The 26,076-nt window shown below is 37.5% G+C and overlaps 2 protein-coding genes across 14 annotated transcripts in view; one reads left to right on the forward strand and one right to left on the reverse strand.

Moving 5' to 3' along the window:
- usp48 (ubiquitin specific peptidase 48) overlaps positions 1 to 2,856 on the reverse strand; it is a 19,465-nt gene extending 16,609 nt beyond the window's left edge. For 2 of the 7 annotated variants that reach the window (XM_034682541.1, XM_034682526.1), the window contains exons 1-2: positions 2,768 to 2,856; positions 2,114 to 2,251 (exon numbers count right to left, since the gene is read on the reverse strand). In XM_034682541.1, the coding sequence (XP_034538432.1) occupies positions 2,114 to 2,247 (134 nt within the window). In that variant the 5' untranslated portion in view covers positions 2,248 to 2,251; positions 2,768 to 2,856. Of the gene's footprint in view, positions 1 to 2,113; positions 2,252 to 2,368; positions 2,610 to 2,683 lie in introns of those variants that run through there. The other 5 variants (XM_034682510.1, XM_034682501.1, XR_004631108.1 and 2 more) reach the window with 4 other exon arrangements.
- On the forward strand, positions 2,835 to 25,525 carry LOC117812025 (calcium/calmodulin-dependent protein kinase type 1D-like). 7 transcript variants are annotated; one of them, XM_034682557.1, is made up of 15 exons: positions 2,841 to 2,945; positions 5,982 to 6,044; positions 7,798 to 7,958; positions 10,681 to 10,792; positions 17,139 to 17,264; positions 18,228 to 18,302; positions 19,049 to 19,187; positions 19,627 to 19,750; positions 20,103 to 20,178; positions 20,805 to 20,917; positions 22,472 to 22,550; positions 22,643 to 22,730; positions 22,916 to 23,181; positions 24,429 to 24,525; positions 24,621 to 25,525. In XM_034682557.1, exons 4-14 carry the CDS (start codon positions 10,707 to 10,709, stop codon positions 24,490 to 24,492), a joined length of 1,236 nt encoding a protein of 411 aa, XP_034538448.1. In that variant the 5' UTR covers positions 2,841 to 2,945; positions 5,982 to 6,044; positions 7,798 to 7,958; positions 10,681 to 10,706; the 3' UTR covers positions 24,493 to 24,525; positions 24,621 to 25,525. The 7 variants fall into 7 exon arrangements, with proteins under 7 accessions (XP_034538456.1, XP_034538448.1, XP_034538465.1 ...); XM_034682565.1 differs by lacking the exon at positions 5,982 to 6,044 and having other exon boundaries at positions 2,835 to 2,945; XM_034682574.1 differs by lacking the exon at positions 5,982 to 6,044 and having other exon boundaries at positions 2,841 to 2,937.
- Positions 25,526 to 26,076: the final 551 nt, after the last annotated feature.

Genomic DNA, 26,076 nt, shown 5'->3' on the forward strand with positions numbered 1-26,076 from the left:
GGTAGCTTTAGTTTCAGTCAGAATAAGATATAAACGTATTGTTATTGGTATTAGTTATTGTGTATTTGTCAGGGGCAGATACATCATGCACAGACAAACTGAAACCAGCCACCTGGTGCAAATACTAAGGTGTTTATAGAGAATACTAATTTGTAACACGTGTACTGCCTTTATGAGAATAAAAGATTAAAATGGTTGAAAAAGAAAAAGTGAATTTTACTTTATAAAGCCACATAAAGCTGCTTTAATGGATCTTAGGCAGCTCTGTTGTCTTTTTATTTGTCTGCAGAAAGGCTGAAGTCCATTGAAACATTTAAACACAAGCTTTCCATAATGGAGATCAATAAAGTTTGTAAAATTTAAAACCTTATATTTACAGAACAAGTGACATTTTTATAACATCTCTCATCTGCAGAGACACAAGTCTTACAGAACACAGTCTAAAGACCTGACAGAATAACATATTAATAAACTTTTTTTTTTGATGAGTTGATGAGGAAAATAAAATATGAACCTTCTTGAAACCGGTGGTTGTATTGTCAAAGTTTAATCTAGATGATATTGACCTGTGATTATTGACTGCACATAACCAGTGATGAACAGCAGCAAATTAATGTAAGTGCATCTTTTTGAGTATCTGCACTTTACCCAAGTCTTATTTTTTTAAGGAGATTTTTTACTTTACCTCCACTACATATGAAGCATGAAGAAAGGGCTTCACACATCTACTTCATGGGACAGGTGGAGTGAGAAGCTCATAAAATTTGGCAGCGTTTCAGACTTAAACCTTTTTGCCCGATGAAGGTCTAGGTCCAAAAGTTGCCAATGAATATTTTTTGCATGTCTGACAGTGTGCAGGTTTTTTTGTAATTTTATGAACTCCACTAAATTGGAAAATCAAATATCATACTCTTGACTCCACAACATTTCCATGAACGTTCTTGTTACTTTTGCTCTCAAGTCAGCTGATGACTTGTTGTCTTTGCTTGTAGTAACTTAGTTGTTGTTTTTATTCTATGGCTTGTTTGTCCTATTTTCTTGGGGGGTAGTAAATCTGTAGCATGTGAGTTTTAAAAAATGTAAATAATGTTTTCTAAATAAACATAAAAAAAATAATTCAGAAGACAATACAACTTTTCAGATTCAACATTTTTTTATGTTGTATTTACACTATTTTCAATTAAAGATACGTTTTCAATGATTTGTAAACCATAGGATTCTGCTTTTATCAATTATTTTACACAGTGTCCACACTTTAAGAAGTATGCTTGTATTGTGAACAGCAAATTATCAAATTTGGTGGTTTTGAAGACAGTAATGTACGGTCTTTTTTCTACATGTTACACCTTAAGAGGGGCAGTCTCTGATATGATCACGTCAGTAGTGTTGTATGACACATCCCACAGAGCGCCTACAGGATTTCAACATTTTAATTATATCTAAGTTTAACATTTTAGCATGTTGATGCAAACTGGTATCAATCTGGCAGTTTTCTTGCTGTGGAAAGCCTGGCTGTCATCACATACTCTTGGGCATTCCTAATATTTTAGAGCTGTAGCATGCGAGTTTAAAAATGTCATTACTGTTTTTTAAATAAACATAACAAAACAGAATATGCACCCATGTATTTTCGACTGTAAAATACAACGTTATGAGATTTTTAAAATGTTATTTGAATACTGAAATGTTTTGCTGAGAAAATACTGAAGTAATTTAACTCTAGAAATAATTTGACTGAGAAACATTCACTTGTTTTGAAGGAATATTTGACCAGGAGTATGTTTACTCTGGCTCAACTTGTGAAGTTATGTACTCTCTTAATATTACTACAATTTCTGCTGTGCAAGGTAGCGCAACAAATACTGTTTAATTCATCTTTTCAATCATCTTTAATACTAAGATGGATTCTAAAGAGCCTTTATGGAAACCCCAGTGTTGACCTGTATACTATGACAGCTTGTCCAGCAGTAAGAGAACAAATCAGCCTGCTAATGCACACTTTATCACTCTGTAAAGCTGACCAAAAAGCCAGTTACATCAACAGTACATCTCAGCATGTGTAGCTGATACTCCTCAATGAGAAACATTAGTCTTGTACACGAGAAGATCGTACCTGCAGGCTCCTCTCTTGCAGGCCGGGAGATTGACACGATATGCTAGCTCGATATGCTCCTGTCTGATTTCTTCTGGTTTCACCGTTTCCACCCAACGCCAAGCCGCTTTCTCCAGCTGCAAGCGGGGCGCCATACTCCTACAACGTGAAGCACACAGGCAGATGTTTGAGTCTTAAAAACAGAAGCAGTGTTGCTGTTACCCTAGACTGTTTCCATGATGCTAACATAGTCTGCTAACAAGGGCTGAGCATTACCAGGACATAGCTGTGTTCTTACGAAGCAACCTCTAGCAGCCAGCTCGTACTGGCAGTCTATTTCTTACTCTATTAAACGTAAACGCGGCACATACACCTCGCTAACCCACACAGACCACTATAAACCAGTTTATGACACACATGTATTTGCAGAGTCACATCAGGAGTCAAACTAGCCTCGTGCTAATGTTAGCTCGCTAGCTCAGATTAAGCTAGCTCGACCGGCAGCGTTAGCTTCTCTTTTTCCTGCTTTTTCCTTTTAACTACCTGACGCTGCGGAAACACTTTATTGTGTAAGGTCAAATATCATCGAACCTTTCATACGTGCTGCTGCTTCATCAAAATATTTCATGAATTTTCACATTTTATTCACGGTTTATTTTAGATTTAGCGCCTTACGTCAGTTAATAAATATATTATTTCTCCGCTCAAAATCAACACAACGTCAATTCGTGACGTCAACGACGTCTCTTTGTTGTCTTCTTCTTCTTCTTGAAGGTTTAATGGCTGACGGCGACTGGCGTTTAAGGTGCGTTACTGCCACTCATTATACTGGAGGGTAGGAAGAAGTAAGTAAGTAAGTACATTTTATTTAGTATAGCATCTTTCATAGAATAAAATCACAAAGTGCTTCACAGGAAAAAGATTCAAATCAAAATTTAATCATAAAACAGTGAAATAAACAGACAACAGCATAATTAAAACATTAGTCTGTACAAGGTGAGTCGAAGGCCTGTTTATGTGTCTTTAAGAGTTTTAAAAAAGGGACAATAGAGACAGCTGAACGAATATTTACAGGAAGAGAGTTCCACAATGTGGGTGCCAGAACTTCAAAAGGTACCTATGTCTATCAGAAGAAAATATTTATTGACGGATAAAACCCCCAAAAGAGGGAAAACACCTTATGAAATTCCCTTTCTTGCAATAAACAGAGTAGGAAGCAATACTAAGATAATCTACTCAGGTAAAAGTACACTTACTTTGATTACATTTTACTTGAGCAGAGATAAGATAAGATAAGATATTACTTTATTGATCCCCGGGGGAAATTCGGTGGTTGCACAAACATAGACATAAGCACAATCGAGAATAAGTAAAAATAAGTAAAAATAAGAAAAATAAAAATAGATACATAAAGATAAGAATAAAAAAGAATAGAAACTACTACAACCACTAAATCCCTTTCACTTAACAACAACCTTTATTTTCCTACATATGAGATTTCTATTCACAATAAAAACAAATAACTTTTGTAAGCACAACAAAATATATAAAAAAAGAAATGTGCTTCTTTGAGTTCTGAATTCATAAAAGTACTATTATTATCATGGGTAGAAATATTACTTTTATCGGTTAGACGAGGTTGGTGAGAGTGCACAAAAAAGTGATTTACACATTAATGCATCAGTAATGGTGATACAGTAACTAACCTTATTATGATAATTCTGTTGTCAGTTTTCTCACCCAAAATAACCAACCATTTGTATTTTAAAACCTCTGTTTTTTTCAGTAATGCTATGAAGTCAAAGTTAAAAGGACTTTATTTGAGATTGACTTGAAAGACTAAGTACTTTCCTTTAACTCCAGGGTTTGGGGAGTGAATAGTGTGAAATAATATTTTCCTAAGATAATTGTTGAGGCATTATCAACAGGAGACTCATAAGGTGTGATTGTAATGTGTTGACAACGACAACTTGAGGGTGAGAGTGTTGTGTATTTTTATTGCATCTTTTTTTTTTTTTAGTGTTGCAGTTTGTAGACTCTTAGGTTGGATACTGATGTAAATCAGGTTGTGTCTCACTGATCCCCTTACTGTGTTTGGAACGAGGTGTTTTATCGTTGGTGAAGCTTGCACTTTAAGCCATGCACTTTAAGCCATGCACTGTTTATTATTGTTATACTATTTAAATGTTTAATTTTATATTGATCAATTGATGATAATTCTCTGGCTTACATTAAAAGAACTTACCTGTGTCCGTATTTACAACCATACAAGAGCAGGCTGTTCTTGTTGTGATGTCAGCATGTGTTTTGCTCCTCTGCTTCGTGTTAGTCCACCTGACCACTTGGTGGCAGCCCATCAGCTGACAGCCACACAGCTGATAAAAAGCTGGTATCTTTCTTGCCCTTTTTATTTACTCAGTAACTGATGCTATGTTAACTGTAAGGAAGTATAATACCTCTCACAAAAAATACCAAAGTAAAAGTGAAATAACTGATTTTAGACACTTTTCAGAAAAGTAAAAAGCTTCTTGATTACAGTAACCTGAATGAATGTATCCCTGGTAATAACAGATTACGCGTTCAACATTTTTTTCCACATTGGCACAGACCTGATGCATGTTTCCTTAAGGACATTATTATTATGACAGATCCCCTTGGGATGTACTTTTGGGTTTTCAAGGGGTCCCAACAGAAATAAATTAATTGATTAATCAATTTTCCTATTAAGTGCATCATTTTATTTAACCCTGTGTGTCTTAAGCTTAGTCTTTCTATGATTATTTTTTCTCTCATGACTTTTACTATTGCTTCCATTCTCACTTTTTGCTGTAATTGATAAGCAATCTTTGTTCTTTCCCCCCAAAAAATTAGAAAATTAAAATGCACAAACTGTAAATAGGCAGACATTCACGACATTCATAACATGCTGTGAAGTAGGATAAAGAGGTAAAACTGAAAAGACATAAATCATTAAACAAGAATGGTATATTTAATTAAGGTAAATAAAAAAACAAAAAAAATCCCTACAAGAAAATCTAATATGAGGAATTTTTTATCTGGTTATAAAACATGTTGAAATTATTAATGACACCTCTTTATGACCTAAAGAAGCAAATGATACCATCAGGAAAATATAATTTTTTTCTGTACTGTCAAGTAGCTGGTGTCAGGAAGGTGAAAAACAACACACTGCAGAACAGTGTTTTATTTTTTGCAAGTTAAATAGAGAGTTGTATGAAGGGCATTTAAATGAAAGAAAAAGGATTTTATTTTAGTTTTGTCAGAAGATCCCTCCAGTTTGTCCAGAGGGGAGGCCAAACTGAACAAAACACAAAGTTTGTCACAGGAGCCTTCTGACATTTCATCAGTGAGTTGTTTTTAAGTTATGCACAGAGATCTTTGGCACATTTTGATTGCTTCAATTTAAAGCTCCCGCGAGGAACCATTTAAAACTGCTCACAGCGGCTTGAAGTTATTAACCTCCTACCATAAGAGATCATATTTTCCTCATACAGGAGGCTCGAAGACAGAAACTTTAAAGATACACAGAACTTCAGTTTCATTTTCACGTACCTGGATTTAATTTAAGAAATGAAATGTTCTTCAAAATCCTGCAGGAGATATTATATGCTGTATATTATATTATATTATATTATATTATATTATATTATATTATATTATATTATATTATATTATATTATATTATTTTATATTATATTCTAAACAGAAGTTTTGGAACTGTCTTGATTGCTTTAAGTGAAGCTCAATTATTTTTTATCGTTGGTGAAGCTTGCACTTTAAGCCATGCACTGTTTATTATTGTTATACTATTTAAATGTTTAATTTTATATTGATCAATTGATGATAATTCTCTGGCTTACATTAAAAGGTGTTAAGTCCATTAACATCTGAAGCTCCCTTCAAGCTGTGATCGTGTCAGTGAAGTCATCAGGTCAGTGCTTTTAATCTAAATGTTATGTCAGTGACTCATGATGTAACGCATATCAAGCTGGAAGGTAAATGAAGAACATTTCACCGCAGCAGGGGTGCATGCACATAAGCACATCAAGTTTTATTGTTCTTATTCTAATCCTCATGATTTCAGTTTTAGGAATCACAAATATAGTTTGCAAAATGATTCAACCCATTTCAAGCAACATGGAGGGGAGGTTTAATGTTTGATTCTGCTTCTGATCCCAAAAAGGTTTCTGCATGTGTGGCAGTGCTGTACAAATTGTGGTGTTCATTGATGGAAACAATGTGATATGTTATGTATGTAACTTATCATCAATATTGGTGAAGAGGTTAGGATGTATTGGGTTTCTTTACCGAGATCTTACCCTTTTCATTCGGGCAAAAGTATCTTGTGTCTATTTTAGATTCACAGTTTTCATATTTGATGCAGCCCAGCATTGTTTGATAAAGACCAAACTCTTGCCTCTAATGTTTATATCAATGATATGTTCATAGGCTCCAGTCTGCACTCACATAATGTCTGTATGAGTATGAATATAAATAGGGAAAGTGATAATTAGCTTGCATGGCCTGATGTATGTCTTTGCATTAGCTGCTGATATAACTAGCTTAGCTGTGCTTTAATACCCTTGCTGCTGCACTGCACACCTTAGACTGACTGTGCAGATTTTAATGTTACACACGAACCAGTTCAATGTGAAGAGTTGGACATTTATATCTTGTCATTCCAAAGCTTGAAGCAGATGGGAAGTTTGCATGTCCCTGAGACTTAACAGCATATGTACACGTACACTGAACAGCTGAGCGTCTGTGTCTGCATAAACAAAGCACTTACTTTCTCTGCATCATCAGAAAGAGGCTGTACCCGTAGAGCTAAAGCCTTATGCTGAGGTGTTGTAATCATTATCACATAGGCCTATGCTGTCTGCATGTGTGCGAGATAATCACACTGATCGTGCGTGTCCTTGTGCAGTGTAAATGGAAAACATGTGCACCACAGAAAAAAACAGTTCACATCAGACTTTGTTGTCAAAAGTAGTTGCATGAATGTGAATGTCGAAATACTCAAAGTATTCACTCAGCAGACAAAAAAAAGTTACCAATATTTGTATTTTATTACAAGACTGGTAATATACACTTTTCAGATAATCTGCAGTCAAACTCAGAGTCATTAAGATTTCATTATAGCAAGATTTGTCTCTGTAAGCAAAGATAGTATTGTTTTCTATTTTGCAACATTTCTTTAAAACAAAAAATTAAATAAATTAATAAACAGAAATAAAGCTATAAACAATAAACACAACGTTTTTTAGTAAGAGAAGTACACAGGACTTGTAGCATTGATCAATATAGGCTGCCTTTGGGATTTAACTGAAGTTTAATCAGAACAGATAATAAAATGAATATCTACTGACAGATATCTCCAGTGTTTTTTTTATTCTGGTGTGTAAAAAAGTGAAATGAAGTAAAATTAAATGTTAATTATTTAAACTGCTTTGGGGAATATTCAAAAGAAGAAGACTACTTTATCTATTTTTGCCTAATTAAAAATATTCTTTCACATTTAATACAATGAGGTACAGCCTGTAATAAAAATCGTATTTAAAAAAAAATAACTGAGAAAAATCTACCAAACGGTCAAGAACAATCTGTTTTTAACAATAATGATAATATAAGAGCTTAGTTCTTTTTTACCAAATAGCTCAAACGTCTTTCTTTGTGATTTCCAGCAGTTCCAGAGTGTCATTGAATGCAACAAGTCGTGAGACTAATGAGACTAATGAATGGATGAAGCTCCACCCCCTGTGCTCGTGAACAGCGGCTGCTCACTGGAAGCTGTCAGGTACATCCAAAGATACCTCAACTCCAACACCTCTGCACCGCTCCTCAGGTAAAAAACACATTTATCACTTTTTTAGCCCCAGATTCAGATTTAGATGTAGTCTTGTTGTTGGATTATTAAGCTGTGAACATGAATTAAGGTTGTTTCTTATTTGAATTAATGTATTTGCTCACTTTGTAATTGATGTTTAAATAGAACCAACAGAGATGGAAAACTAGCACCTGCTCTCTCGTCTGGTGCTCCAGTTTCCACATTAATTCCTTCACTGATGTCGTCTCCGTTTATATCTTCAGTTTACTGTATTTTTTAAAAGAGAACACTTCAAATTAGTCTGTTATTATGATACTTAACCTAAAAAAGTTTGGAAATTGACACATCTACAAAGTGGTGGATTTGATTATGTTTCTTGGAGTCACGTAAGAGACAGAAACAGATCAAATGATCAAATGTACTAATATTATTGTATCATTAGAATCCCTCTTTAATCATAGATATTCTTAAAGTGTTTCATTTCATCTCTATTTTACAATTTGAAATGGATAATGTTAACTTTAAGACCTCAAGAAAGAGTTTTTATTGCCACCGAGCAGAAACAAAAGTTGAAATTTGACTTGAACTTGTTTGCTTACAATATTGAAACAGAAAAGTGCAAATAATCCAGTAAACTGGCTGAACTTTGTGGCTGTGAAATATCCCATTGTTGCTTTATTTTAATCTAAAACTGTGACAAGAAGGGGCGGGCGTGAATATGGGGTTAAGGAGATTTCTAATTGAACTTAATTCGTTTTTCTGCTCTTCATTGTCTCAATAAATTGGATTCATGTTATGAAACTGAGAATATACACCTGTTAATGTTGGCTTATATAGAATTTATCTAAATTAGAAAAATAAATGTGACAATGATTTCTGTAGACAGTGACTGCATCATTTTCATATTTTGTGTGACTGTGCTGCCTGATGTAGGTGCATTTATGAAATACTACTGGAAACCAGAGTGCATCGGCCCCTTGAGGCTCAGATTAGAAAACGACCCAGTTTTGTGTCCCGTTTGAAAATCACCTGCTAATCTGTTCCCACAACAGACACAAGGAAGGAGTACAGGAGGGCTGTAAGATTAAGATTAACCTGGCTACTTAACTCTCTAATCCTCTGCCTTTCTGAGGCTTGTGTAACTGATAGGTACAAACGAGCTTTAGCCTACCGAGTGAGCACTGACCTCAGTCTTGAACATGCAGCAGTTTATGTAACCAGGACATGAGGGGATGGTGGCTGACACATCTTAAAGGGTGGTACAGTGAAAGGTGAGGGGCAGAGAAAGGTAAAAAAAAAAAAACTCTTTCACTGTATTTATGATCATACTGGTCTGGACTGAAGTCAGGATGAAACTCTGACATCTCTCCCAAATACAATCTGACTCAAATTAACAGAAGATAAATCAGACCAGTCTAAGTTTTACACAATTACTTTCTTAAAAGTCTTTCTCAATTCATGTTTCTGTTAAACAACGTTACACATACGCATTCTTCTACCCGCAGCTCTCCTGAAATTTGAAGTTTTCCAGAGTGCATGTCTGAAAACAGCTGTAAAGATTTAAACCTCCTCTGAGGAACTTTCTGATTGTGTTGATTTTGGCACCCCCTCTGGATAAAGTGGTACCTTTAATGTATTTGCAAAGTGATAAAGTCTGGTCTTGAAACATGAAGCCAATGCAGAGGTGCTACAAATTGCAATTTTTCGAGTGTCCACTTGAGGCTGTCTCCAGAAACACCAGAAGCCACATATACACCCATTCAAACAAAGGAGATCTTAACAGTAGAAATAAACATGTTTACAGCCTGTTGCATAAAACGTTTGGGTCTGAATAGCTAATTTCTATAACTGCACACACTGTACAGGGGGGTGAAGGTTTTTTATACCTCAGTAGTTTTTACGATTTTAAGGTTAAGAGTTTGGCATGACTTGACTGATGGGTCGGCACACTGTAGCTGTTAGCGAGGAGGCTAAAGGCCCGCCTCAGCTCAATCTCTTTGCCTCACATTAGGTCGACCGAAAGTTAGGTTGAGACAGTATTTCCAATATGGCGACTGCTGTTGACTACGTCCATGTTTTATACAGTCCGTGGTCTATATTGATGTTGTCTTGTGCATGTGTAGGACAGGTCGTATATTCTGACAAAGAGCCTTATCCTGCGTTCTGTTGGACTTTGGTCATGTTACAGGTCACAGAATGAGATTAACTAAGATCTGAAATATCAAGTGTTTGGTTTTCATAGAGCTGTGTAATAATGGTACTGATGCATTTTAGATCTTTTCAGGATCTTAAACAGGGACAACATTTTAAACCCCCCATCCATTCACCCACCAACGCCAACCTCCTCATACCCTCTCACCAAACCCAAGCACCAAACCTGGGGGGACAGGGCCTTCTCTGTTGCTGCCCCCACCCTCTGGAACTCTCTCCCCCAACACCTCAGATTCTCTCCCTCACTTACCAAATTAAAATCCGGACTCAAAACACACCTATTTACAAAGGCTTTTAAACTATAATTGATTGATTTTTTTTTTCTTGTTTTGTTTTTATTTTTGCTGCCTTGCTTTTCTTTGCTATTTTTTTTTGCACTGTTTTCCTTTGCTTTTCTATTGTATAATTTTATTTTCCTGTAAAGCGCTTGGAGAATCTTTTAAAGCGCTTTAATAAATAAAATGTATTATTATTATTATTATTATTATTATTAAAGAATCCAAATAACTTCCAATCTTATTTCCTTCAGGAGTCTACGGTAACGTCAGAGCCGAGATGGGGCGGAAAGAGATCATCTGCAGCTGGAAGAAAAACACGAGTAACATCAAGGAAGTGTTCGAGTTCATGGGAAAGATGGGATCGTAAGTACTGCTTTTTAAAATAATGTAGAGACAGAAGAGAGAGAGACAGAAGAGAGAGAGAGAGAGAGAGAGAGAGAGAGAGAGAGAGAGAGAGAGAGAGAGAGAGAGAGAGAGAGAGAGAGAGAGAGAGAGAGAGAGAGAGAGAGAGAGAGAGAGAAGTGTGTTTGCTCTTTGTGTGCTTGAGGAATGGAAGTGAATGAGATTTGCAGTCAATTGCAGCTTGCAAGGTTTTAAGGGACTTGAAAATGGCACTCTGGGTACTCTTGGAAACCATCAGTTTGCACCTTAAAGGCTGTCATGATAAAATGTTCGCTGTATGTTGAGATATTTTAGAAATAATCTCAATTGGAAACTGAGATTTGTTATCTACAAGGAACTAATGTTCAATCTAAATGATGCTGGAACCTTTTAAATTCAGTGACAAGGAACCAGGTTTTGACTGACACCTGATGGTGCAGGGGTCAGCTGCGTACCGTGCTACACCAAACTGATATTTCACAACAAGTTACAAATCATAGTTGATGTTTTTGTGACACTAGGATAGACTCTTATTTGAGTTAGGGCCTTTTTTCAATTAGTTTGTCAATCACTAAAACAGGGGAGTAACTCTGCTGCATTGACTCCTTTTTAAAAATGTACACATCTGTGCTTCATGTAACAATCACAGAAATGTATTCCTTAGTAGATTAGAACCTCAACTATAATATCACAATTAAGGAATATCAATGATTTAAAATATCTCTTTTGGAGCCCAGACTCCAGAAGTTTTGGTCAGCAGGCCTGTGGAGACTTGATCTGTGAGATGTCAAATGTAAAAAGAAACAGACAGCAGACACAGATGATGCTAAGCATGTGCTTCTGGTTGCTTTAAAACTGTAAAATATGTTGTTTCCTTTGTGGTTTTATATGAAATGAGTGGCTGTAATCTTGTCATAGACATTTCATATTCCTGTGATTTCTTTTTTATTGCAAAGCAACAGATCCATATTGACAAACGGTCCTTCTTGGCCAATATGAACTATGGGCCATGATGCCCAATGTGTCAGCCCACTAGTCTGCCATCTTAGCACAACTATCCTCTGGAAGTAGTCCAAAACCAGCCCTCTCAGCCTCTCTTACCTCCACAGGGAGACATGGTGGAGTCCAGAGAGGAGGATCAGTCCCTAAACTGAAGTCATTTACAGGAGGCCCATCCTGAAACATGTATACAGGTGGCTCCATTTGTAGGTGTGGCTTTGGGTGTCACTCCTCATGGACAAAATGAAACATGGAAAGTTGAGGATACAAACCAAAGGTTCCTCAATCCTCAGTCAGATCCCACTGTGCAACCAGCTTGATGGCACAGTCCCACTTGGGACTAGCATAAGGCTACACCTGGATTGTTGAAGATACAATTGACCCCATGCTCCTCCTTGTTTTGAATATTGCTGCTGTAACATTGTCTCCCTTAAACTCTGGATCTCCTGAGTAACACAGGACCAGAATCATGCGGCAGAGTCTCTTCATCAGAGCCTCTTTGGCGCTTGATTTCCACAGGGAGATACGTTGATCACAGGCGGACTGCCCTGAGCTGCAGCAGATCTATCCCCTGTGCAGTCTAGACGACAGGTGTTGGCTGATGAGATCATCTCAGGCTGAGGGAGAAGTTGATGAAACTGTGAAGGCTGGGCGGCGATTGGAAGGAGGTGGCATGAATGAACTTGAGGAAGAGAAAGCCATATTTCAAAATAAGGTTAACAATGAGGGTGTGTTGCAGTGGTATTGGATAGGTATGACCAGGGGATGGGAACAGCTGATGACCACAGGAAGTATGAGTCATGCATGGAGGACTACATGGCTTTAAGTTTTGACTCAGCTCTTATGTTATGTGAACAGAGTGTGGAGAATGATCGTGGACGTGCTAAATTCAGTGATGTGAGCCGCTGTCTGTCCTGCTCAGGTTGGTCTACATGGTGAGGATAAGCCTCTCATGAGCTCACTGAAACTGTTTTGTCAATGGGGCCTCTTACACTGTCTGTGTAATCCACTCACAGCTGAGCCCGCTAATGAGGGACATGACATTGTTAACCTGTTGGAAGACAGTATGTAGTTAATTCACCTCAATCTGCTGCTGTATTAATACTGACATTGTATGTAGATGGTTTGTAAAAGTTCAGAGCTTTACCTATCATCACCATGGATTACTGAGAACAAACCTTGTTTTCTTCAAGCGTTTAATTTTCTACTTAAAGGGGCATTCCACTGATTGAACTTGTCAAAGTCAATTTATCAGTCATGAAAGACATCTCTCAGCAAATGTAAACAATGTCTTAGACCGGGGTCAGGGTGGGTGCAGTCCATTTTATAGTCTGACTGAGGAAATTGAATTGACAGTTTCTCAGCTCGAGCCTCTAAGGTTTATTTTTATCCGCCTCCTTATGGATGTGCAATTCTTTGTTGAAAAATGCCCCTTTAACAAAAAGCCAATCTTTTCTTGGTGCTACCTCCAATCATATTCCATCTCTATGGACATGGGGTCTGCAGTAACTCAGTCTGTCAGGGACTTTGCTTTGGAACCAGCGAGTGGATGGTTAAAGTCGAAGTATGTCTCTCCATCAGTGCATGCTCATAGGGTCCTGTTTGTGCATATGGGTTTGTATTTTGGTCTGTGTAAAGCATGATCAATAACAGAGAACAAAATTGAATTTCCACTTGGGGTTAATAAAGAATATCTTCTTCTTCTCAGAACATCATGCCTTGGACATTTATATACATCTTATCAGCTGAGTGGATGCAGTCTGTCTTCCAATGCACTCAGGATAGTGGGTGAGAACAGCAAAATAAGCATGTTGGCTTGCAAACTGCACACTGTGAATGTTCAGATGTGGACATCCTGGTATTTTTGGCACATGAAACAATTGACATACATATGAGGAAAGATAATCTTTTTCTGGTGTTCTCAAAAAAAGAAAAATTTGGCTATTGAAATGTCTTCACAGTAACTTTTATTTAACTTGAGTTAAGGGTATGTTTTAACAGAATCAAGAATGAAATCACCTTCAAATTTCAGCATTTATATGAATATGAAAAAGTAAGCAAAACTGAAAAAAATTTTGGTAAGTTTAAACAATCATGCTTGTTTTTTGATTTGGAGTAGGTTCCCTAAAAATGCAAAAATTGTAATACTTATAATAAACCTATTTGTACATAGCCCCTTCACATTATAACTAACAACCAAATGATTACAATTTTACGATTCATCACATGATTGTCGATAGTTCACTCATGATTAATCGCACATTTTTTCTTATCTCTTCAAAATTTACTTTAGAGGGATATTTTTTGAGTTTTTATTACTCTTATCAACATGTGAGTGGATGAAATGCTGGATTTATGAGAATATATGTGTCATTATTGCAACAATCCAAAACGGTATCAAACACTATCCAGAAAACTCTCCAGAATAACCTCAAAGGCTCTGCATGCTTAAAAACCTGCTGAGAGAACAACATGATACACATAAGCCCAAGAAGCAATAACAGATGTGCACACCGACTTAAATGTAACATTACTTATTAATACTAATAAAATGGCAGTGTCCAACTGTACACCTGTAAAGGTCAACTAAACATTCCCTGTTATTTTAGCAGCTTAGCACAAACGATAGACCTCATGTATCACAACAACAAACAGATACATTGATCAGTTATATTTCCCTTCACTCAAAGATCCTTCCTAGGATTCGCACACAAAGTAGATAATCTCACACAGTGTGTTTGTATCTGACCTCACATCGGGGAAAGTAAGGCCACGCTGGATAGTTTGCAACAGGAGGGCTCTTCTCAGCATCATCTGTGTGCTCAGCTTCAAGTGGTAGTTAAGACCCGATGTACTCTGGTGGTAATTCACTTCACATTGACGGTAAAAACAAACAACTTTGGTCTTGACTGGAGAGCCATCTGGCAGGGCTCGACGATCAAAAGACCTGTTTATCCATTTCTGCGTAAGGATGTTTGTTTCTGCTTGCCTGCTTACAATGTTACTGGTTCCTGATTTCACACGGGGCGGGTTGAGGGTCATAATCACAGAACATGTGGCGTTAATTTGTCAGTGGTGTTCAAGGAAATTACGTTATCATGTTATCGTGTTATCGTGTCATTGAGTTAACGTAGAACAGCCTTAGTTATAACATTTATTTTGTGCATCCAAGTTGATTATCTTGTCCACACATGTTATCTTTGTGAAACTGTTATTTAATCATGTTTGGGAGAACCTCCAAACACTTGGAGATGACATGGATCTGCTGTAGAGTTACTACGGCTCACAATTTTATGCTTTACTAGCTAGCTCAGGTGATTATTTTGGCTGAATTATTCCTTTCTGTGTTTTCTTTAGCTTCTTACCACTCCAAAGATTTCTGTAAGATACATATCATGCTTCTGTTTTTATCAGAGGAAATGTTGTATTGGAGTCAAGAGTGAATGTTTCTGCCTTGTTCATCTTACATGGCGAGAGACAGCGACCAAAATCCCACACAACTCAATATCTGGTGTTCACAAGTTAATTCTCTTGTGCGCACGAATAAAAATGATCAAATTTGCAGGAGTTCCGGGGCTCCATAGATTTTTTATCAAGAGGTCATGTTAAACTTAACTTTATAGTTTCCAGAGATCTACTGTAGGCATATCCTTGCTCAGTGTATTGACCTGCAACAGGTGTTTGCTTCATTAACTGAAGGTGTCACTTCCACAGAGCCATACTGCAGCCTGAAAGCTACTTAAAGTTCTCTGTCTGACTGCATGAGAATGATTCAAGCTCCTGTGTGTGTGTGTGTGTGTGTGTGTGTGTGTGTGTGTGTGTGTGTGTGTGTGTGTGTGTGTGTGTGTGTGTGTGTGTGTGTGTGTGTGTGTGTGTGTGTGTGTGTGTGTGTGTGTGTGCGTGCGTGTGTGTGTGTGTGTGTGTGTGTCTGAGTAGGTTACTTACGTCAGAGCAGCAGTGCGGGAACATCCTAGCACCACTTCGTTATAGGATTAGGAGTCTGACTGACTATATTGGTGTAAGGGTGTTCTTCATGTATAGGAGGTGTGGTGGTAGAAGCAGGTGCAGGTGTGTGTGTTCGGGCAAACATGAGGTACAAACGTGTCTGAGTCAACACATCTGTTATTTTAGATCTGTGAGGTACACCCAGTATTTACAGCAGAGGCAAATCAGATTAATGTAATAATCATATCACCTGCTTTTTCATGTGATGCATTTCTTCTTCTGAAATGTTTCATTGTTTTATTGTCGAGTGTTTTAAGGCAAAAATGATTAGACCCACATATAATCCATTATACAACTTTTGAATCAGAAAATAGTTTCTGAACTGTTGCTCAGTTATAACTTAACATGAAATAACACATACCAGAATATGCACAGGGGTTTATTTTAGTGTATGACAGAATTTAATCACATTGACACACTGATTCAAATGTTGGACAAAGTGACGAAGATGTGGAAATGACCTGACTGCTTTTTGGCTGCAGACCTAACAAGATGTCATGTTGAATCTGAGCCAACACTGTCCTGGTCCGCCTGGGTTACACAGGGTTAATGTGAAGAAAGCCTGTGTTAGACACTAACGGCCGTCTTATTGATCTAATGTTGTAGGTTGTTTGATACAAACAACAGACCTAAACTGTTTTACCCGACTAATAACACACATAATCATCTACATTAGGATAAATGAATTAAATAATGAGACACTGAAAATCAGATAAAAAAGAAAGATGAAGACATTTTATTGATTCACTTCATGTCAAAGAACAAGCAATGAAAAAATCCTGAACTTGACTCAATCAAAGGGTGGACAATAATATCAGAGGCATTTTTCCCCAACTAATAAGGTTTTAAAATAATTAAATGCACATTAATACTGATGGGACAGGCTGATAAGAAGAAGCTTTAATTGTATTGAATGTCTCATGACTAGCGAGATGATTTAAAGCTCTATACACTTGTATACAGTAGAGGAGGGTATGCACTTTTCAAAACATTCACCAGAGTAAATAAGTCATCTTTTACATTTAACTAACGATAAAGTATTTTTCTTTTGGCCAAATAAATGTTAACACTTTCAAAGAGCTACTTTTGGTGTCTGCATGTACGGCAAGACCATCGCAATAAGAGTCAGCATAATAATAAGTCTTAGCACAGAGGCGTTCTCTGCACTTTAAGGGGAAATATGTTGATATACAGTCTACATACAGTAGTCGAGTTGCTGCATTATTATTGATATGTATGATGTGTTTTGGGGCATTTGTTTTGGCTGACATCTTAACTTTGACTGTCTCTTACACACGTCTCTTTCTGTGTCGTTTTCCTGCAGGGGGACATTTTCAGAGGTGTACATGGTGAGAGAGAAGACAACTGGACACCTGTACGCCCTGAAATGCTTGAAGAAGAAACACCTCATTCATAGCAATCTGGAAAATGAAATCAATGTTCTGAGAAGGTAAAACACAAACAGATATACTCAGTCGCATTGATAAAGAGGGTTTTTAGTTTGTTACAGAGAGCAACAACTTTAAAAATCACTGTTAAGCATGAGAATCAAAGAGACCAGTTTCTAGAGTTTTGAAAGTGAAATTCTATCTTTGTGAAATATGTTTCATCTTCCCAAATAAGGTATTTTCTGATAGCAGCATATTTTGCTCCTAAACCTGTATATATTGTTTAGCATTAATGGAGCCTTCACAGATTTGTAAACTACCCATGCCATGGACTCTTAAGAACCCCCTACCACCATGGAATGCTGGCTTTAAAACTGTGCACTGACAACAATCGGGTGGTCCCTCTCCTCTTTAGAGCAGAGGACAAGGTGTCCATGATTTCCAAAAAGAATGTTTTTTTTAATCTAGAGACCACAGGACAGTTTTCCACTTTACTTCAGTCTGTCTTTAAAGAGCCCAGGTCCAGAGAAGTCTGACCAGACTGTAACTATTATCGGAACAATGTATTAAGGGCTGTGATTATAACACAGTTGTACGCAAAGCATGACAAAAGCACATTTGCACAATTGGATAAAAAAAAATCTGATCATTGAAACACTAAAAGAAAAAAGACGGCACAGTTGCTACACACTTCTTTGGATGATGTTTTAATGTGTGGTGCTGCTGTCAGACGATAGATCAGTCTGTTGCTGTTTGCTACAGATTCTGTTGATTCTAATACTTTTATTTTACTTTGATATGTTTGTTTTTGTCCTCTGTTATAGAACAGCAAGATTTAAGTGCATTTCTTGAGCAATATGTTTAAAATGTAAAGTTTAAGAGCTCTACGATTACTAATCCCACTAGAAACGAACATGATGAGTTGAATGATAAATCAAAGATGCATTAGGATCACTCTTTGATGCATATGCTAAAATCCTCACCATAAGAGCTGTAACACTGCGAACTCTTTCCTATTATTTCAGGATAAAGCACGATCATGTGGTGGGACTGGAGGATTTCTATGAGACCCGAACACACTATTACCTCGTCATGCAACTGTGAGTGGACTCACGTCATCATATTGTCTTTTTCACAAATTGTTTCTTTTGCACAACAAAATATTGATGACTGGTTTCATGATGTGTGCAAAGAGATCTGATGATAACATACAAGTATATAGATTGTGCCTCCTTTACTTTTTGATGCCACTGTGAGTCTGATACTGTCTCACAGAAATGTCCCAGCTTGCAGATCTTACCTTGAGTGTATGGTAACAGTGAAGGGTAATGCCACCTGTTTTAGGAAGAAAGCCTGAACCACAGTTCTTCCGTTAAGGATCCGATCCTGATTTAGGATCTGTAAAGTTTTTAGAAACTTCCCCTCTTCCTAAGTAGATGAGGCTAAACTAAGAAGAACCGCTTAGCTGTCCTTTCACTGCCACGCAGTGTTAGCTAACATGTTGGATGCCTGCAGAGACTTGGGGTTACATCTCAGCTCTCACTGCTTGTTCTCACTGAAGTAAGCCTGGCTGTAACGTTTGCCAAAAACAATATATCGTACAATATTTCCTCTCCCGGTTGTTACATTTCTGTCCCTTTGGAAGTTTATTTACTTGATATAACTTTCCAGAGTTTTAAGCAACAGACAGGAAAGTTAGTTTGTGATGTTGGAATGAGTTTCCAAAAGATTAGATAAGATTTATTAGATGATAGGAATCTTTATCTGTGAGTGTATCCCTCTGTCATACCAGATGAAAGGAAATCTCATTTTAAACTGTCTTTTGTACACTCATGTGTGTTTGCAGGGTTTCAGGCGGGGAGTTGTTTGATCGTATTATAGACAAAGGGGTTTACACGGAGAAGGATGCCAGCAGAGTGATCAAACAGGTGCTGGAGGCCGTCAGCTACCTGCACGAAAACTGCATCGTACACAGAGACTTAAAGGTAAGGCACACACATACAGTCACAATCACATGCACACACACTGATGCAAACACTGTATGGAGAATAAATATATCTGGTAGCTGATAATCTGATTGACTATGTGATATTTACATCATACTTTTTAACAAGGAAAAGACTTGAACAGAGATTTCTTCTTCTTTTTTCCCTTTGAACCTTTAGTATCAAGTTTATTATAATTTTTTCATCTCTGTGCATATTTAAGAATCTTATTTATCTAGTATTTCTATTTTCTTCTTATTTGTATGGTCACCAGTTTTGTCTGTTATGTTTGTTGGCATGTTGCATCAAGTTGCACTGAGCTGTGCCTCTTTTGCACTACTGTCCGGGGCAAATTTACCTCTGTGGACAATAAAGTATATTTAATCTAATCTAATGCAGTGTAATCAACCTTTCTTTCTCTCTTTGTGTCTCTGTGCAGCCGGAGAACCTGCTGTACTATAACGATGATGAGAATGCAAAGATCATGATCAGTGACTTCGGTCTGTCTAAGGCAGTGGAGCACGGCGTGATGTCCACAGCGTGCGGGACCCCAGGATACGTAGGTGAGTAAACCAGGACCTTTTCACCTGTATTCAGACAGTTCTCCTGCTCTTTGAATCGTGTTTAATTTGTAGATTTAGAGCTACAGAATGATTATTTTCTCTAAATAACACCAAGAAGCTTATGAAATTCAAACTTTATTCAGCTGGTGTCTTTGTCCAGCACTTCCTCAGAGAAAAGCAGAGTAAAATAGTTCGATATGCTAAACAGTGACCACAATGCACCATGCTCTTCACCCTCACACTCCCTCATGGCTTCATTCTACATCTGTAGCGATGCAGTGCACATGTATGGTTGTTCAGACAGTGAATTGTTGCACTTGCATTAAAGCCACTGTTGTTTATCTCTCTGCAGCCCCTGAGGTTTTGGCGCAGAGACCCTACAATAAAGTAGTGGACTGCTGGTCCATTGGAGTCATCACTTACATCCTGTGAGTACATTTCTGTTAACAGGCTGTGTCACAAACCGGAGTGCTGAAAGGAACTTGTATTTCTAGATAAAATCTCCGCCTTTAAGCCTTCATGGTGACGTTTATTTAGAATAAAAACCTTAATGTACCTAAACTAACATGTACAGTATGTTATTGACAAACTGAACATCAACTACAGTGCATGAGCAAAGGGAAAGAAAACTCAAACTGCTATGATTTTAAATGATGCTACTATACTGCTGCACTACTTTCAAAAATGTGACATTGATTTAATTTATACATTTAATGCACTGCATTTGGTCAGTTAAAAAGTGTTAGTATTGGCTTAATATTTAAATAATCAAAACATTTTTTGTATTTATTTTTATCTAGGTGGTTGTTGTAAAAATTTTTCCAAGAGAACTTTAATTTGCCACGTCATCCTGTGCTGTCTTTTTTTATTAAGTTATATCATCTTCTGATTTTGTCACATTGTTCGTGTCTCTTTGGTGCTTTCTTCTCTTGCTATGTGAAGCTGTCAAAACATTGAAGTAAAGACATCCAGTTTACAATAAAGGTGTAAATGTGATGGATCTACAAAAGGTTTAGGTGTTTACCTGAGTATGTTTGCTGTCTCTGTGTCACAGACTCTGCGGCTACCCTCCATTCTTCGAAGATAACGAGACTCGTCTGTTTTCAAAGATTATGAGAGCGGAGTACGCGTTTCATTCACCTTTCTGGGATGACATCTCTGAGTCAGGTAAGACAACAGCTGGAAGCACAGATTTTTACTCTTTCATAGAAACTTGTCTCGAGATAATTATCTCAGCCATTTAAGTGGATGCAATACCCCTCTGTAAGAGACAACACAGATTAACTATGAGATTAAATGTAATGTTCTATTTAAGAATGAATCATAGTCTTTATGCGTCAACATAGCTTTGGTAGGATTCAGCTATTTTTGTCACAGAGTTCGTTGTGCATTTTGCAATGTGACCTAACAGAGGACTTGCATATGATTACAGTAACAGGATGCTGTCATGAATTGTCACTAAAAAGGAGTCACTGCTTCAGTGAACCTCAACTTGGGCTAAGTATAGATCAGTATTCATTATCCTATGAGCTTAACCTTATTCAGGCCAGCATGCCTCATTACATCACCTCTTCAGGAAAGCTATATCGGTGCGACCTGTTTGGATCAGGTCAGTTATGGTTACAGTCCGCACTAAATGGGGAAAGTTCAGTTCTCGCCTGCCTGAGGGATTAAAGCCGAAGGCATTAAGTAAAAGGCTTCCTTACCTAAAGAGAACATTTAGGATTTAAATACTTCTTCAAAAAACCTGAATAAGAATGCAACAGTATTGGAAACTTTTGGAAGAGTTTGGAGGATGAATTAACTTCTAATGAGGAGATGTAGAAAACCTCTCTTTAAGTGTGGCTGCACCATGACCATGATGTTGCTAACCATTGCTACAGGTCCAGTCCAGAAGAAACCATAGACTGTAGATAAACAAAACATAAGAAGTGGAAATGTCTTAAAGCTTCATTTTTTCTAATGGCCAGCAGGGGGCGACTCTGCTGGTTATAAAAAGGCAGTTAGATTAAATTAAACTTGGAATAAATAGCCCTACTTATCACTTCATTTTTTAACCCAATGAACATTATCTTAATGAGTTCCCGGCCTTGATTGATAGTTTCTAGTCCAAGATATAACATGATGCTCATTTCGTAAATAATGCCCCCCTTAAAGTTAAACAGATAAAGACAGGTTCATTTAACTGTAAGCTGTGGTTGACAGGTACTCTAGCGATGACCTTTACCAAAACAGCAACGTTGAAATGCTTTGCCCTCGTTTACAAATATCCGTGTCACTGCTGTTTTTTGTAATAACTCCAAACGACAGAATGATTTAACCCTCACGTCCCTCAAACACAACATTTTCTGACAACTGGCCTTATCTGGTACAACTCTTTACATTTTGTCTCAAAGTATCTCTGTTTGTTTCAGGCATTCATATATTAAATATTAAGCTATTTATATTTAATGTTCTTAATATTTGTTGCTGATGATTTGCATTTTTAATGTGAGCATTAAGGACTGTTATTAAAGCTGTAGAAGAAGCAGAGGTACCTCAGTGTTTATCGGTGCTGTCAGAACCTGAATATTCAAAGCGTAGAACATAAGGGCTCCTGTGTACACATCTGGAAACATCTGTGGAAACGTCTATAATGTCCCTGTAGGTGCAGGTGTGTGTTGTTTATGGTATGTTTGCAGCAGGTTGTAGTACTGAGATGTTCATGTTATGTCTCAACAGCCAAAGACTTCATCAGAAATATGATGGAGAAGAACCCCAGCAAACGCTTCCTCACCGAACAGGCACTCAGGCATCCTTGGTTAGTCACTTCTTCTCTACACACTCATACAAACACTGTTATGCAGAATGTTTTCAATCTCAAATTAAATCATGTTATTATCTTGTTTGCAGGATTGCTGAAAACACAGCTAAGGACATCGACATTTATCAGTCTGTCTGTGAACAGCTGGGGAAGAACTTTGCCAAATCCAAGTGGAAGGTGAGTGACGCTGCAGGCTCTAATTTAGATTTCAAACACTTGAGGTCAGTTTTAGAGGCTGTTTACACGAGAACCCATCCCTAGAAAACAGTAAACTATTGTTGTGTCAGACTTTTATCCTTCCAAGTTCAAGTCAGTGTGCTGCAGCGGTATAACCTTCTTTTCTCTGTGACATTTTCCCACAGCGAGCGTTCAATGCGGCCACAGTGATCCATCACATGAAGAAACTGTCCCAGAGTGATTCCTCGCCCTCCCCCTGCTCCACGCCCGACCTAGCTGTACAGTTAGGCTCTCAGGACGACCTGGATGTGCTGGAACCCTGCTTCGATGAGCCCGACACTCTTGACCCTAATGGGAATCCTGTTGTACCCATCAGTAATCCTGATCTCACAGATAATGACTCGAGGGAAGTCAGCTCGGGGAGTGAAGATTCTCTCAGGCCATCGAAGAGGTGAGAGCTACAGCAACACCTTTGCAAGAAGAGAGGGAAATTAAGAACTTTAAATAAGAGATGTTTTAAAAATGTAGTAATTAATACCAGTAAAGGTAAATTCAGTCAAGGTGATTCTAGAGGTTCTCTTTACCTTAAATTAGGGGGCCACTTCCCCATGAATTTATCATCAAATAGCACCCCTGAAAACCAGGATAGTTAACTGACTTGATTATTGATTCCATGTTTTCTTAAACTCAAATATTCCTAAATCATGGTGAAACGATGAGATTAATATCTCTCAGAAAAGTATTGGCAGTTCTTTATCTGGTGCGTTCAGCAGATCATGCATTGTACAAGGATAGAGCCTTGAGATACCCCACAGGTGATTGCACAATGTCTGTGCCACATGAGTGCATTTAAAAAGCAACATACATAATTTTTTGTGATACAAACAACAAATAATACGAGCAGCTGAGTAAAGAAACTGTAAAGACTTGATTTTGTGTTGATTTTATGGACCCTGTGCTCAAAGCAAAACATGTCAACTCCTTTCTTTTTCAGTTTATCTTTAATACGTCCTCATTTTAGTTTTATATGTGGTTTCCTCTTGGCATGGTAAAGGTTGGACCTGCATTGGTGGATGCAGCAACAAACTGTGTTCATAGAGGATGGTTTTGCATGAGATTTTGAGCCCATGCAGTAATTTCCACTACAGAGTTATGTCTGTTTATAATGCATCCAGTCTGGTTTTGGTCCTTGTCCCTTTTGCACAGAGATGTCTCCAGATTCTCTGAATCTTTTAATGATATTATTACTGTAAACGATGAAATCCACCCATTCTGTCATTTTACTCTGAAGAACTTTATTCTGAAACTGTTGAACTATTTGCTAACACAGTCTCTCACAGTGTGGTGAACCTATACCCATCTTTATTTCTGAGAGACTCGGCCTCTCTGGAGTGTCATTTTTATACCCAGTCATGTTACTAACCTGTTGATCATTAACCTCATTAGTTTGAGATGTTCCTCCAGCAGTTTTTTAGTATTATACATTTTTCAGTGTTTTGTTGTCCCTGTCGTAACTTCTTTAACCGTATTTCTTGCATCAAACTGAAAGAGGACATATATTTTTCATAAAACAATAACTTTTTCAGTCTCAGCAATTACCTTTGCCCTATTTTTAGCTGGATGAAACCTGCTGTTGTGACTTCCTGTTCTTCTTCATTGCGTAGCTGAAATGTCTCCTTGTTGTGTCCTGCTTTGTAGTGTGAATGCTGTGGCTGAGGGAAAGGACCAAGCTATCCAGTCTGGAGTGTGTTCTGTCATGTGATTGGCTGTCTGACCTGAGGTGAATCTCATGCAGGTAAAGAGATAGCTCTACCTCAGAGTAAGTTAAGATGTTTTTTACAGGATTCAAATTGATCTGTTGTTAATTTTTGACATTTCCTCTATTTTCAGTCAATCTCCTGGATGTGTGGCCCTCATCCGTCTTGGCATGAAGGCGTCTGTTCATCTACGGATCAGCTTTTTCATGTCTTTTGTGGTCTTTGGCTACAGAGAACACCACGGACAGACACGTGCTATCTACACTGTAAAAAATGTCTGTCTTTATTCAGTCAACACCACATAAACAGGCACATGAAGGAATTCACTTTCTAAAAAAAAGCTGTTCCAAAGGTGATATCTATATTCTCCAATTGTGTATTGTATATTACTTTGAACAAGTCATATATATCCCATTATATACACTTTACCATGTATTTATTTTCCATAGAGGTAGCTAACATTGGGAATACAGTGTGAACGCTTTTTAAGGATATACTTGAGGTGTTTTGAGATTGACCCGGCTCTAATTTGTTGTATGTATTGCTGCATTAAGATACTGTATTTGTATACACTGCTGGACACTGTGACACAACCCGGGGTGGGAATTCTTTTTGTGTAAGAGATTAAACTTTACTGTGAGGGGGAGTCACTGACTCGCAGCGACCGGGGGTCTGCTGTGTTTCCTGTGACATGCTCTAAAGCTGCTGTGTTGTCAAAAAAACTGAACTCATTAAGTGCCACAAACTGATGTCAACAATGGTGATGTTATATATGATTCTGAATTCACAAATGTAGTGACAGACATGTATCTTTTTTTTTTGTATTATTTCCTGCACAAATTTATTTAGTCTTCAAGGTATTTGTCGAGTCTGGCCATCACAACGATGCAGGACTCTTACAAAACTTTACACAGAAATCAGAAAGTATTGACAAGGCTTTATTTAAATACTGTGGATTCTGGACAAACAGACAAATAAATAATGTAACATTCACCCTTTCTGCACTTGTGACAAATAAAAAAATTCTGGTGCAACATTCACAGTGGAGCATGTGGAGTCTTTGCAGAGCTGTCAGAGAATGAGAGGCCTTAAGTGGCCTTTTATACACATACAGTAATACTAAAAATAATGAAAATGACAAAAAACACAACATCACAATGTTTTTGTCTACAGAGTTTGTGCATATTTACTTTCAATGATCTAATAATACCAGTTATTTTACAAAAGCAGGATGAAAAGATGATTTAATGCTGTCATGGGTTCCTATGCAGAATTGAAAATAGTGCATTTAAGGTGTGTAATAAAGGAAGTGTGTTGGGGCACTGGTTAGCCTATCCGTTAGAGCGTGCACCCCATGTACAGAGGCTATAGTCCTAGTCGCAGCAGTCGCTGGTTCGACTCCTGGCCTTGATAATTTGCTACGTCTTCCCCCACTCTCTACTCCCCACATTTCCTGTCTCTCTTCAGCTGTCCTCTCTCACACAGGTAAAAAAATACTCCAAAAATATAAATAAAAAAAAAGAAAAAGATGTAAAAATGATTCATGTTTTCTGTTCTAGTTTCATATTTAAGCATCACAAATAACCAAA

This window comes from Notolabrus celidotus, chromosome 1, assembly GCF_009762535.1.
Source record: "Notolabrus celidotus isolate fNotCel1 chromosome 1, fNotCel1.pri, whole genome shotgun sequence".
Classification (NCBI taxonomy): domain Eukaryota; kingdom Metazoa; phylum Chordata; class Actinopteri; order Labriformes; family Labridae; genus Notolabrus; species Notolabrus celidotus.

Coding starts and splice junctions, on each gene's coding strand:
- LOC117812025 (XM_034682565.1), top strand. CDS start 10,707: ATGGGGCGGAAAGAGATCATCTGCAGCTGGAAGAAAAACACGAGTAAC. Junction 10,793..17,138: donor TTCATGGGAAAGATGGGATC/GTAAGTACTGCT, acceptor GTTTTCCTGCAG/GGGGACATTTTCAGAGGTGT. Junction 17,265..18,227: donor GAAATCAATGTTCTGAGAAG/GTAAAACACAAA, acceptor CTATTATTTCAG/GATAAAGCACGATCATGTGG.